The 14,937-nt window shown below is 35.0% G+C and overlaps 1 protein-coding gene across 1 annotated transcript; it reads left to right on the top strand.

Moving 5' to 3' along the window:
• Window positions 1-9,165: 9,165 nt before the first annotated feature.
• LOC113294901 lies at window positions 9,166-11,357 on the top strand. Its single transcript, XM_026543274.1, has 4 exons — window positions 9,166-9,365; window positions 9,616-10,551; window positions 10,817-11,032; window positions 11,141-11,357. The coding sequence occupies exons 1-4, from the start codon at window positions 9,166-9,168 to the stop codon at window positions 11,355-11,357; spliced, it is 1,569 nt and encodes a 522-aa protein (XP_026399059.1).
• Window positions 11,358-14,937: the final 3,580 nt, after the last annotated feature.

Below are 14,937 nucleotides of genomic sequence, written 5' to 3'. Positions count from 1 at the left end.
CTTATATTCAATCAGGCTCGCAAATTATTATTTGTTTGATTGTGGATTGAATTGAGAGATTGAGATATAACTCCTTGATATACTTTTCTTAAGACTGAGTCTGACTGTCTAGTTGATTCCCTTGAAAGTATATTGGAGTTAGTCCATACAGATTGCTAAGCGAACTATTGGGTGAGGTTGTTAGACCCCACTTTTTCACAACTTGAAATTGGTGACGAGATATAGGCAGCTGGAGAAAAAACACAGAGATGTCTTTAGAGTCAGAAAATATAGCATGCCTAGTACTTGAGAAATGTCCAAGAGAAAGGAAGGTGATGCAGATATCTCGATGGTGGTAGTGGTGGAGCTGTTTCTGCCAGTCGAGAAGAAATTACAGCAGGTGGTGTTTGTTGATGCCTCAAGTGAGTTGGTCAAAAGTATTTTTGCATGGATGGTTGCCGTGATTGTTTTCGCGAAATGAAGCAGCATCAAATGAGCATATGGGCTGAATTTTAGTCAGATGAAACGTTGGGTATGGTTGGTTTTGAGATGGCATGTATGTTGGTTGTTGGCTCGGTTATGGAGAGTGCTCAGATGGTCCGGAAGAGGTGGTGCTGTGGATGTTTTTGTGAATTTTAAGAGTTGTTGTTGCTGGGTGAAATGTTGGTTGTTCAGAGATTGGTGTTGAGATTTAAGAGGTCAGAGAACAAGAGCAGCACTTGTGGTGTTGTACGTGTATGAAAGAAGCAGTCCGAAACTGGGGTTGTTGTGGACTGAATTGGGGGCCTCATATAGTCCGAGATTATGCAGGAAGCAGAGGGTATGATCTCGTACCCACAATTGGATTTGTTTGTAGTGTTGAATGATGGTGGCTGTGTATCGAGCTTAAATGTGATTGAAGATGGTAGCAGACATTACAAGGAAGGGTTGACGGGAATGAAAATTGATGTCGAAGTCGAGATTTGGTTCAGTGAAGTGAGTATGCTATGCTGGTGATTTGGGGGAGCTTTGGATCGTGAAAACAAAACTGAGAGTAAAGTGGATCTGGTGCTCAGAGAGACCGGGATTAGAAAGTGGTTGGATCAATGACGTTAATGCATGAAGGTTTATTGCTTGTCGAGGTTGGAAATGAGAAGTGGTGTTGTGGTCCGTGGCAAGATGGACGGGGTTAGTGGCCTGAATTTTGAAGTCATCAGTGGACTGAGCCTTGAGCTTTATTCGCTAGGTCTTATTCAGATACCCAAGACTATATATTCTCAGCGAGAGAAACTCAAGGAGGGGCCGGCCTCTGGAGCCGCAACTGGGAGAACTGAACAGAAACCGGAGAAGGAGAAAGAAGGCGCAGCTATATAGGCCGTTTACAGAAACAAGGGTTTGCAGTTTCGTTTTCAATTCCATTCCGATTCCGATAGAGTGATTCTCGGTAATATGTTTATGGCTTTTGAGAAATTCATGTTTTGTTAAGCTTTATATCTAAGGTTTATGTTGAAACCAGATGGAGTTTTAGGCTATTTTGAATTGAATAAAATTAAGCAAAGACTATTATGAATTGAATAGGTTAGTTCTCAATTTTTGTTCATTAATTTAATGATGATATGTGTTGTTGCTTCACGGGTTTTTTATACAATAACCTTTGCGCATAATTGTTAGGAACACAAATATATTTGTCTTGTTGTTTGATATTCCATGTTTGGGTTAAATCCTTTGATAGGATATGCTTAAAATAGCCTGGTATTATTTGTCAACCTAAATTTAGTTTCATATAATTTTCTCGCTAACGCAATTTGATGGTGCATGCTTGGGTTTGATCTTTGATGTGTCATGCTTAGGGTGTCCCAGTGATATTTGCGACTCTAGTACTTATAATAGGTGATGTCGATAGAATAGACAATAGACAAATATTCAGGAGTTATGTTTCATTTCAATAATTGAATAGAAATAGTGGTGGATATTATAAACCCTGGTTACCGGCCCTCTCACTGCGAGTTCACTTTATTAATTTACGTTAATTTTACTATTTCATTTTCAATTTCAAAAATCCAAAAAAAAAAAAAATACATGTTAGCTATAGAGATATTGATTACATATTTCCACCGCTCCCAGTGGGTTCGACCCGTATTTTCCGTTGTCTACATTGTAGACGCCGTGCGATTGCAGTTATTATACAAATAGGTATTCCCATAATCCCATCAAGTTGTGGTACAATTGAACTTTGAGGAAGGTAACAATACTATGTTTATTATAACAACCAATGAGTAAAGTGTGATTACCTCATTATAACAAAGCTCTTTTTGAGTATCCTCATAAGTTATTATCGCTACGGATCTTCAATAAAAAAGGTGCTAAACGAACACATGCAGAACCATAGAAGAACTTGAAGCACGAAGAATTCAAGACATTTTTTGAAGAACCAAGGAAATCAAGCATAGTGGATTGAGTTGAAAAGTTTATTTATTTTGAGTCCATATGTATTGAATAGTTTTGTCACTAAAATTAACTAATAAGGAGATTGTTAGAGCAATGCTCAGTGGAACCCGCAAGTTTTGCTATCTCAAGCATGTTGTCAATATTAGATGATTAATACTATATCTTGATTTGTAGTCTACTAAGTCAAGTCTCGGACTAGGTTAAAATTTGGTAGTTGAGTATCAGACATCATCCTCGAAGACTGAAGATCGATAAAGGCATTTGGGGAACTCCTGTATCAGGTATGTGAAGGCTGAACCATTCTATTTTACTCACTATCTGACCATTCTATCTTTTTGAGACGATGTCGTGTAACTTCTAGTAGATTTACAAAGAAGAAGTTTCGAGTCAAGCTTGTCTTGTTAAAAATATCGAAATATGATTCTAGCAAAGATGTTCAACGATCCTTAACAACATTAATTCTAAACAATTTATTGTGTAAATTAATTTACGGATCAATAAAAACATTACTAGGAAAATGATTTTATCACATGGGAATGTTTCAAACATCACAAGAGAGAAATATTGAAATATCTGATATTTCTGCTCAAGGTAGATTGGTGAACCAGTTCGCAAACCATAGATATATGAGTTTCAGAAATACAAGAGGGTTGGCGAACAAGTTCACAAATCGTAAGTTTAGATGGGAACAGTTCACGAACCGCTGTGAACTAATTTATTAAAGTTGGTATTATAAGCTAGTAGCTGGAGAACCCGGTTCATGAACCGCAACCAACTGAGTTCGATAGTCTTGCAGGGTTGACGAACTCGGTTCACGAACCAATGCATCCTGACTCGTGAACAAGCCTAACGGTTCACGAACAGTTGTATCAACTGTCCCAGTTTAATATTTTAGCAGATGCTCAAAGACTTATTTTTTAAATATGTTTACCATTGCTAGAACTCTCTCAAACACTTCTAAGAATTCATTGATCACTCAAACACTTATGTGTGTACATCGTGATTAAATTCTTAGGTGTTTAAATGAACATCAAATTGCTTTAGTTCTTTGGCATACTTTCCAAACCGAACAATCATTTTACATGATTCCAGAACCGGTTCTTAGTGTATATTCTTCATTGTATTTTCAATACCTAAAATTTCTTGTATATATCCCGTTCGGTCCGCTCTATTTTTCTTATTCAGAAGTAGCAAAAAATGCAACATAACTACTTTGGACTCGCTTAGCTCCAATACTGAGTTACTGCCCATAAAGTGGTTTACATGTATTCCCAATCTATTGCAATTCAAAAACTCTGTATCTATCCTGCACATTGTGTTATACATTTACATTATATATTAGTATTACTAATATGTTTCCAAATCCCAAATTACAATTGATGCTAGGTCTAATTTCACGTTATACAATTATTATAGTACCTAGAATCTTTGTGTTAATGGGTAATATTGAAACGCGCAACGCACTTATAGGTATTCTCCAAGGATTCTAAGAAGCTTCTTGGATTCCTGGAAGTAAATAGTGACTAATTCGGAAATAAAGTTTGGGAGTACGTGAGTCATCTTGAAGCTATTGAAATTGTAAGAATTGCTCGAACCACCAAAAATTAGGGATCATAAGAAGACTTACCGATAAGAAACTCTTCTTCTGCATTAACACGAACTTCAAACTCTTCAGACTTGCAATAAAACCATACAAATCCACTAAAAAATAACTTAAATAGCAAAACTTTAACTTTATCGCAACGAATCACTGAAAAATCATTTGATTTCACTCAATCTCTCTAACCACAAAACTCTAACAGCTGCTCTTCATTTCCTTATGAAACGAGAGATAAAGACAAGACTCGCTGATTCTAAGGGACAAATACAAAGCAGTTTATGGTCATGACTACAACACGTGTAAACTGGTTTATCGTCGTCCGTTTAGTTTTGTGAATGCCCAAGAATTATAGACGTGTACACCAAGGTTTTGAAACTTTTGGATAAAAACATGGGTCTTATTAAAACTTATGCGCACTTGGTTCGCACATATACAGAAATGGATAAAAGACTAAAAGTAGGGAATAAAGCCAATATTATTAGACGGAGTAAGAGCAACTTGAAGTTGTCTTTTCTAACTAGGGGCAAAGTCCAAATACCCTAGATGCACATCCTAATGCACATTTCAGATATTCTAGCAAACCACTATAGATTTAATAGTGTGGTGCAGATGAGTGGAACCATATACCACCAGATATCATAACTGAATGTCCGGGGAGGGATAAATCTCTTGTTACAGTTTAATTTGATTAATATACGGTAGAACCTCCATATATGAATAATCTTTACATATTAATAAAATATCATGATCCCAACTTGGGCTAGTTATAAATAGTAATAAACTCTATAATTTAATATTAATTAGGGCTTAACTCGTGTCGTAACGACACGGGTACGGATTTTTATTTGGCTATACATTTGTCGACATTTATATATTTTATATAATATTTATTAATTGTCGAATTTACCTTTCTTATCATTACAAAAATAAAGGAAAACCCGATAGATATTTATATTCTTCAGTCCAAAAAACTTTTTTCATGTCATCATATATAATTCCTTTATACTTTGACACTTTGGCATTCTCCCAAATAATTCCTTTTCCTGTGCGAGTTGTATTCTCAAGCCAACCATGAAATTATATTGAAATTAATTTTCGCATATTGTTTTCAGAAAGAAAAAAAACAACAACGGTATTTGATATGTTTTATAGTTTACAAAGATATCTTTTCGATAATTTGAAATGGTATTTGTCCTTATGCATCTCCCTTAATTTAGTAATCGTACTTAAACAAAACATCAAACTATGTAGTCTATAACAAATTACATCACCCGAACTCATTTTTCTCGAGAATAATTATGTAGGTATTAACAATGTTCAGATCCTTGTTGATTTTATCTCTTTTAAGAATAGTCTGAAAAGATTAAAATTCTGAATGGACTCAACAATACACATCGCATTATGTGTTCTTACTATTTCACAACATAAAGGCAAACTAATTCTCAAGTTGTTATATTATAGCACATCAAATCATTTCATATGACAACCCATTTTACTCACATAAGATGTAGTTTTAGTTTTTCAAAATTTCCACACATTTTACGACATAAACCTTCCAAATGTGAGGTTATTTGTTGCATAAAAATAATGAAACTATGATTAGCTAGTAGGTCAAATGGTTAACCACTTAATATAATAACAATAGACTATAACAACAACTAATAGACTTTGTTATCCATCATCCTTGAGTAAAAATAAAGTTAATCTATTTATTAGGAAATACGTGAGACGACGCGAAATTACTCATTGGGCACCACTGTACACCGATACTTGCCACTACCATAATTACACCACGCACCACTACTGTTTTCCCTGAAACAACTTCCATCACCACTTCCAATCAAACCATAGCGTCTTTGCCTTAACACTGCTACAACCGCCACTATGGTTCACTTATATAATTATTAACGAATCTAACTGATTTTGGTATTTTTTTCCAAAAAGTACTTCGAAAACATAATTATAGTAATATTTTTCCACCATAGTTGTTTGGTAAAGATTTTCTAAAGTGTTTTTCATGCAACACACTTCCAAAATCTATCAACTTTGAGAAGTATAGGAGAATGAGCTTTTAAAAGCTTCGAAATCAAAAGGTATGATCAACCTTAATTTCATTTTTTTTCTATCCCTATTTTATTTTATAAATGATAAAAATTACCCCTAAATCTGTATATACAACTGATCTTTATTCGCTATACCATCATTGAAAATTATTTAATTTATCAACAATTAAAATAAAGGCAATATTAAACAACCACTGATTTTTTTTAAAATATACTTTTTAATAATAATGGTAATTTATAAATTTAATATTATCTATATTTATTTATTTAATACCAAAAAATATATTTATTCATTGAATACCAAAAAACTCATTATTCTTAAGCATAATAAATATAATACAATTTTCAGATATGTCCGTTCTAGTCATTTGCTACAAAGACAATAGTTGGACATGATAATTTACGAAACAAATTTGATTGTTTTTTTAACTAGTGGTTTCCAACAACAAAATGTGAATCAATGTTCGTACAGAACTTTGGTTGGTAGCGTACCAACAAGTTGAGCTCCAACACCTTCGGCTCTAACTTTAGTTTATGTTTTGCCAAACATCAATTGTTTTTTGTATATATCTCAGCACAACAACACACATTAGAAACGTTGTTATACAACTCACAAGCGTTATTATCATTGTTGATAGAATAATTTATTTACTATCATTTATAATTGACATATCATTCATAATTGACATTTATTATGGAAAATTAATAAAATATTTCTTATGAAAAATTAATGGAACATTAGTGATATGGTAAGTAAATTTTTAGCCGTTAGATGCACTTCTAATCCCAATCACAACCATCACTTATGACAAAAAATTACAGCCGTAGATTTATCTCTTGTGAGGACAAATCTGAACCACCACTTACACACGCCAAGTTAGCCGAACTTTTTTTTGTATTCTTGATGTTTTTTTCAGTTCCCCCTGAAGGAATTTACCTCCATATATCAATTGCTGACAATATATTGAAGAAATATAGATCGCATATAAGAATGGTTTTATGCTTCACGGTGTGTTTCTTTGAATGGTATGGATTGTATTTATAGGAAAAAATGATCTTTATTTATAAGAGAATTCCTCGTTTTTCATCTTATCAATTACAGTGTGTTGATAAGGATAAAGAGACATCTATCTGAATGAGATATCAATAATAGTGTGTTGATGAACGGGTAATCAGAATCTGAAGGCTACAGATATCCCACGCTTAACATGCACTTTCTATAAACAATGTGAGTTAAATCGTCTGAGTGTAAACAAGTTGTAGGTTTAAAAAAGGTAAATGCACTATCTATGAAAGATATGTGTCGTCTGTGAGCACAATGCATCTTAGACACGTAGATCCAACAAAAAAAATTATACTCAAACAAATGTCGGAATAGTATACCAGTATAGTGTAATGAGAGTGTAATAATATTTGGTTAAACAACACTAAAACTGAAAATGAGTGTAGATGGAGTGTAAACGAAAAAAGGTCAAGGAACGGGTAACTACTAGTCGTTCTAAGAAAGCCTAAAACGGTTAACTACTAGCCGTTACTAAGGAACGAACAATCGTTCATCGTTTTTTTTGTGTAGAACGGTTAATGGATTACCGTTCTTCACTTTTTTAAAACGGCTATGGTTAGCCGTATCCGCATTCTTCCCGCTGGGATTCCCGCACATTACGGAAGGCTTGCGGGAAGAGGGGCTTTAGGCGACGGTTTTTTCTTTGTAGAAATTGACGTTTAGTCCCAAAGTTTGTGGGCTTTGGGCGCTTTAGTCCACTCATCTGAAGCGCAGTACCCTCTAGTCCAAATAAACCCCGCTTGCAACAGTTTAGTCCAAACATGGACGAGTTAGTCCAAAAGTAAGACGAGTCCCGATTTCGCGAGTTTTCAGTATACCTTAATTACCCTTGAACCGATTCCATATATATAACAAGTGTTTTGAAATCAAATTTTTTGGATCTCAATTATGAATTTAAAACAGGGAGCAGGTCAGAGATTAATTTTGGGAGAGGATTTAATCGTTTCTTCATCATAATTCAACTTCATGTTACTTTCGAAAGTGTTCTGAAATCGATTTTTTTGATCTCAGATTTTAATTCACGACAGCTTGAGAGATGTATCTATCCAGATATAAATTTGGGAGGTGATTTAACAGATTCATAGAGGTTAGGTTGGATTTGATTTGTTTCTGCAGCATAATTCAACCTCAGGTTAGTTTTCTTTTGGTTGTACGATCTGTTACATCTAATGTTCAAGTTTGTTTCTGATTTTTAGTTTTTCGGAGTTTATGAGTTGATGATATGAATTCGATTTGTTACATCTTATTGTTTGTATGATCTTGATTTGATATTTATTATATATTAGCTTTTGATTCTCGTGAAACAATTTTTGTTTACTGTTGTTTGATGATGATTTTAGTTTTATGATGCATGATATGAAATCGAACTGATATTATATCGTAGGCTTCTGGTTTATTCAATTATGTGTTCCAGTAATATTCTGAAGCTTAATTGATGGAGTATTTGATTTAGGTTTACTGTTATTTGATGTTTGGCTTCGATTAAATGTGTACTTTCTTGTACACTGTTTAAGTTTTAGGTTATTCAAATATGAAATTGTGATTTGAAGCTTCAAATGTTTATTATCATTTCTTTTGTTATATGTAGGGGTATCAAAAATTTCTGAGAAGTTTATTCATGCTGTTTTGAATCATAGTGAGCATTTTGCTTATTTTCGTGTTAATACTTCGAAAACCATAGATAAATTGAAACATTTTGCATGCAAGCATTGGAGGTTTTTGTCTCCTAGGAGTATACGTTTCAGCTATATGGATAATGATCAATTAAGTTTTTGTACAAGATGATATACAACTGCAAGGTTTAATTGCTCTTGTTATTCTTATTAAGAATGAAGATTTCTATTTGAATGTTGACGTGATCCAGAATCATACTTCTTGTTCTAAATATGGTTGTAGCACTAGTTATGGTTTTAGTACTGCAAATTCTTGTGTAACTGAAAGTCGTAAGGGTGTTAGATCATAACGCAGACAAGGCCAAGCCTCTGATTACTGATGAATGGATTTATGTTTTTGACAAAGTTGGTAGAGAATTTATGGGTGGTGTTAAAGCTGTTATACTTGCTGTTGATAAGTACAAGATGGCTACTGGTTACAAGATTATTATTCTTAAAAATGACAAGACTCGTTTTACTGCAAAGTGCGAAGAAAATGATTGTGGTTGGAGGATTCACTTTGGGCCTGTGAATGGTGACATTTCTCGGTTCGTGCTGAAAGATTTTAGTGTTATTCACAGGTTAGTGGTGTTCATATTAGTCCACATTACGAATTCTTGTTTTTAGGCTTTTATATGTAGACTTGTTTTAGGTGTACATTGTGGTGCACATTACTTGTTGTGGGCTTTTTAGGTGGCACATTGTGGTGTAAATTACATATTCTTGCTTGGTCTGTGTTTTTTTTTTGCATATGTGGTGTTGGTTTTGAAATCTTATTAGGTGTACATTGTGGTGCACATTACTTATTCCATCTTTCTTTCTTTTTTGTAGTTGTGGTGTTGGTTTAAGGTCGAAGAGTCATGCAGTGACAACCAATTTAGTCAAGCATTTGATCGCTGACAATATACAAGGTGATCATAGTTTAAAACCCAGACAGATCATGTCACTTTTTAAGAATACTTATGGGTCAAATATTAAGTATCACCATGCCCGTAGAGGGAAAGATGCCGTAATTGAAGAACAGTTTGGTGATGACGAGAAGTCGTATAGCGATTTAACTTGGTATGTCAAAGCCGTTGAGAAAACTAATCCTGATAGCTTTGTGAATTTTGAAGTTGATCATGCAACCAGAAGATTTCAGAGGATTTTCATTTGTTTTGGTGCTTGCAAGCATAGCTATAGGTATCTCAGACCGATGATTTACTTGGACGCTACTTTCCTTACTGGTAGATTCAGGGGTGCTTTGATGGCTGCAACATGTATCAATGGAAACAATGGTATTACCCATTTGCCTTTTCTCTTGTTTCTGCTGAAAACAAAGAAAATTGGTTTTGGTTTCTGGACAATCTTAAACAAGTTGTCGATGGTCGTTCGATTGTTTTCCTTAGTGATCATGGAGAAAGGCTTTTGCAGGGAATTCCAAAAGTATTTCCTAATTCATATCACAGCTATTGCTTTTACCACATCAAGTGCAATCTCCTTATTGGATCAGGTGATGCGAATTCGAAGGTCGTTATTAATTTGTTTTACAAAGTTGCTTACTCTTACACAGCAGCTAACTTTGAAGAAGCTTTGCGGAGCATGCATGCAATTGGATGTGGACATGTTGCTAATTATATCAGGACTATTCCAAAGGAGAAATGGGCAAATGCATTTTTTTCCTGTATGCAGATATAGTGCTCACTCTTCAACTCTTTCCGAGTCCTTTAACAACTGGATTCTTGATTTCAAAAAGTTGCCTATTTTTGCTCTTGTCGATGCGATATGGTGAGTTTTATGTTTAATGTTTCATTCATTTTTTTTGATGTGTACATCTTCCCTTGTACACTTGTTTATCTGTATACATTGTTGCACACATGGATTTGTTTGATGTGTACATACTTGTACACATGTTTTATCTGTGATTCTGCAACTGTGTGTACATTGTTGTACACATGGATTTCCTTAATGTGTACATTGTTGTACACATGTTTTATTTGTATTCCTTCTAGATCATGTTTTGATTTTATGTTTTGTGTTTTTATTATGTTAGTTTGAAGGTTATGAAGAAGAATTCTGAGAGAAGGATAGAAGGTCTAGAAAATTTCAACACTAGGCGCACTCCCATATATGAGGCTTTACTAAAGGAAAACATCGACATTCGTCGTACTTGGACTGTTAGTGAGTCCATCGAAAGATTGTATGAAGTCGCGTCTCCCCGGTCTCATTCTGTAGATCTATTGCAAAAATCGTGTACATGTCACAGGTGGTGAGTTAATGGTTTTCCTTGTGCACATGCTTGTGTTGCCATTCAAGCTACGAGGAAGGACATATATTCATTTTTTGAGCCATACTTCACCACTGAATGGTACAACAGGACATACCAGGAGATCATCTTGCCAATCCCCAATTATGACAAGCTGCAGGTTTATGAACCTATTGATAGGGTTACTATTCTTATTCCTGTTCCTCCACCGGGTAGACGAAGAACACAGCGTATCAAGAATGCTTGGAAGAAGCAAAAGAGTCCTACGATCTGTACAAAGTGCTTCACCCTTGTTCACCACAACAGAGCTACCTGCCCCATGCCTTGATGCTTTTTTCTATGTTTGATTTGTTCAAAAGATTCTATGTGTTTGGTTTTTACTTTTGGTAATGTCTTTTCAATTTTCTTTGGCGTGGATATAATTAGTGCCAGTACATGTGTACCATTATGTACACCTTCCTGTGCACTTCAGTTTTCTTACCTGTCTTTTTACATGTGTACCACTATGTACACATTGATGTACAATGGATGCTACTAGTTTATTTTATTTAGTAATATTCTATGTTTTCAAATATGTGTAATTACTTTTGCTATGTTCAATTTTTATGTTTTCAGTTCTGCAGGCCTGGATAAGTATAAGAATCTGTCAGTACATGTGTACCATTGTAATAATTGATAAATTTTAGTAAATTTTAGTAATGAATGGTGGTGATGATGGCATGCATGACACTTAAAGTCTATAACTACTCTCTATGACTTAAATTTACTTTATACTATTTTGAAGTCTTAACTAAACAGTCTCACTAAGTAATGTCTGTTAAATTTAAATATTAACCACCCACACAATGTACACCTTCATGTACCATTATTGTGATAATTTTCTGCTCTGTCGGTAACTGTGCACAATCAAGTACACCTTAATATTTCCTAACCTGTAATATACACCTTAGTACTGACACAAGAGTCTACTTTCAAAACGTCAATATTGAAACTAATAAAAAGATTAATTCAAGGTCTTTATAGTAGTGATAAGTCATAAACAAAGAGTTAAAAACTGAAATTTAAAAAGTTATCTAAAGATAAAAAATGTTTAGAAGCAATTCAGAAAGTGATCTTGTATATGAAGCTTAAAAACTCCTCTTCTTCTTTAATGGTTGCATTCCTTTACTCACACGCCACGCCTTGTGCTCTTCATCCTCTGCTATATCCCACACTTTTTCATAACTTCCGACTTTTTTCAGCATCTTGGCCACCAGTTTTGATCTCATTTGCTGACAAATGTCTTCGGCCGTCCGCCGATCTCTTTCGATACTCTTTGTTTTCTTCACTTCGTTTCATAAAGTAACAAGTGTATAGGAGGCAGTCTGGGATGATTCCTTATGCAGGGCATGGCATGACGTTTATTTCGTGCGCTTCTATAGGTGCATCACCCATTAATGCTCTCTTCTTGTTGAGTTCCAATTGCACCGCATCTGCCATTTGTTGTGCATCTTTTTTATAGTCCTCAACATTTTATGTGTGCAACGAGTTGTACCATTTCCACTCCAGAGCTTCGAAATCAAACTTCAAAAGCGACTAGTGTTGTCTTACCCTCTTTTGTTCTGTAGAGTGATTGACGGGGATCACAAGAACTTCCAGATTCTCAGGCATGTCCCGTACGAAATCAACCACAAGATTTTGTACCGCGCTCATGATACTATACTTGACATAGTACTGCAATCAATAAAATAAAATGAATTAGGTTCACCTTAATCAGACTAGAAAACTAACAAGCATGTAGACTACTATAGAAAACTAACAAATCAAACATTTTAGGCCTGAAAAAAGACCGTATATTCATGACATATGATATAGGTGTACAACTATGTACACACCTAAATAAATCTAACAATCAACCATCCATGCCAACACTTAACAGAATGTATATCCATGACATATGATATAGGTGTACATCTATGTACACAACTAAATAAATCTACAAACACATAGAACATGTCATGTCAATTAGGTGTACAACTATGTACCCAACATTAAAGTATATTAATATATGACATTTTTATTTGTTTTGAGAAACTTACACATGCAGTAGGACTCATTATTTCACAGCTCAAGTACTTTTTATCATCCGGATGACGAAAGTTATCTCTGACAAGCGCTCTTCTACGTCGATGGTTGTAGAACTATAGTACCTCTTGGTCCAGATATTTGTTGAACATTAGTTCACGAAGTACTTTTCCCACAATCAGAATATCTTCCCTAACTGTTGGATCTTCGAGTCTTGTTAGTTCCCAAGCTACAGAGCTGTGGAATCATAAAGGAAATGTTAAAATGGTGTACATAGTGGTGTACATACCTTTTTTATATAAAATTCAATCATGTGGATGCGAGGTAATTGTTTTGTGAAATTACGTCAGGCTTGCATAGTCAAACAACTTTTGCATCCTTTTTTTTGGTGTCTCCTGGTTCCATTGCATGGTATAGTGGAGATTGACGAATATCTGGGCAATGGAAGAGCGGGACGATATTCCTCTGCCTTTCTTCTCTTTAGTGGCACAGGATAGCCTGGCCTGGTTCTTGTCTCTCTTTTATCTTTACTGGTCTGGTTTTACCTTCGGCAGTGAAATCTGGATCAAGCTTTTTCTTTGCAACTCTCTTTTGTGGTGTCTTGGACAACTTGCCAGTTGTTTTTATCTTCAACATCTCTGCTTCCTTCATCTTTCCTGCTCTTGTCCTCACTGGTGTCGTCTTTTCTTCTTCTACCTCTTGCCTGCTAAAAAATTCACTAGGATTTTGTTGGATGAACTGCACTGCTTCAGCAACGATCCTTTCTCGTACATCTTCACTGGATAATGATTTTTGCGACGATTCTTCTTTTGGATCTTCTTGGCTCAACAATGAAAAGCTTGGACAATCATGGATCAGGGTTGCCATCTTTTCCTTCACTTCAGATGGTGACATTCTGTAACAACCTTTTTCAAGATTTACGAACATAGTTTCAGACAAGTTATCTAGAAGGTCATCAATTGATGTATAAGGCTCCTTCTCTGGTTGTTCTCCCTGTGTGAGTAAAAGGACATCTTCTACAACCAGCAACATGCCTTTAAGGTTCAGATGAGATATGGATTGAGCTGCGATTATCGTAGCTTCATCAATTTCAGCAGTTTGAGTGGTATCCATCACATTTTGGTCTTCAAGGTTCACCTGATCTTCTTGATCTTCAGCGATTTGATTTGTCTTTGGCAGAGAAGCGCTGAAAAATGCAATTTTTTATGAGAATTATCAATGTGTACAGATTTGTACACTAATGTGCAGGTATGTACACAAATACAGAATAAATGATAAAGGTGTACATCCTTGTACACACACACTGAAAACAAAAATAAATGTAAGCTGAGATCATACCTTGGCTTGTTAGCAGCTTCACACCTAGATACTTTGTGAGTTCGAGCCTCATTTCCTCGGCTTATTCCATATTCCCCATATTCTTCTCTGAAAAATGCAATTATATACGATTGCATTATGTACGAAATTGTTAAGGGTGTACAAATTGTATACAAGTGTATGAATTATATACAATTTTTAGCACTAGTTTAGAAGAATGTACACATACATAAAATAAAAAGAAATCTAAGCTTGGATCATTGTACCTCGGCTTGTTAGCAGTTTGATGCTCAGCTCCTTTGTCAGATTCACTTCCATCATTTTCTTCGTTTTCCTCACTGGTGTACAACAATGCACACATATAGATAAGATGAAAAGCAATGACTGACTATTTTAAGGTGTACATCTTCGTACACTCACATAGAAGAAATCACTAAGGTGTACAACAATGCATTTTTTGTTAGGTTCTACAAAAGTGTACATCTTCGTACACACACAGAAGAAATCACTAAGGTGTACATCTTGGT

This window comes from Papaver somniferum, chromosome 7 (genome assembly GCF_003573695.1).
Source record: "Papaver somniferum cultivar HN1 chromosome 7, ASM357369v1, whole genome shotgun sequence".
NCBI lineage: Eukaryota > Viridiplantae > Streptophyta > Magnoliopsida > Ranunculales > Papaveraceae > Papaver > Papaver somniferum.
The sequence above is the reverse complement of the archived record's forward strand: the minus strand, read 5'-3'. Positions and strand labels throughout refer to the sequence as shown.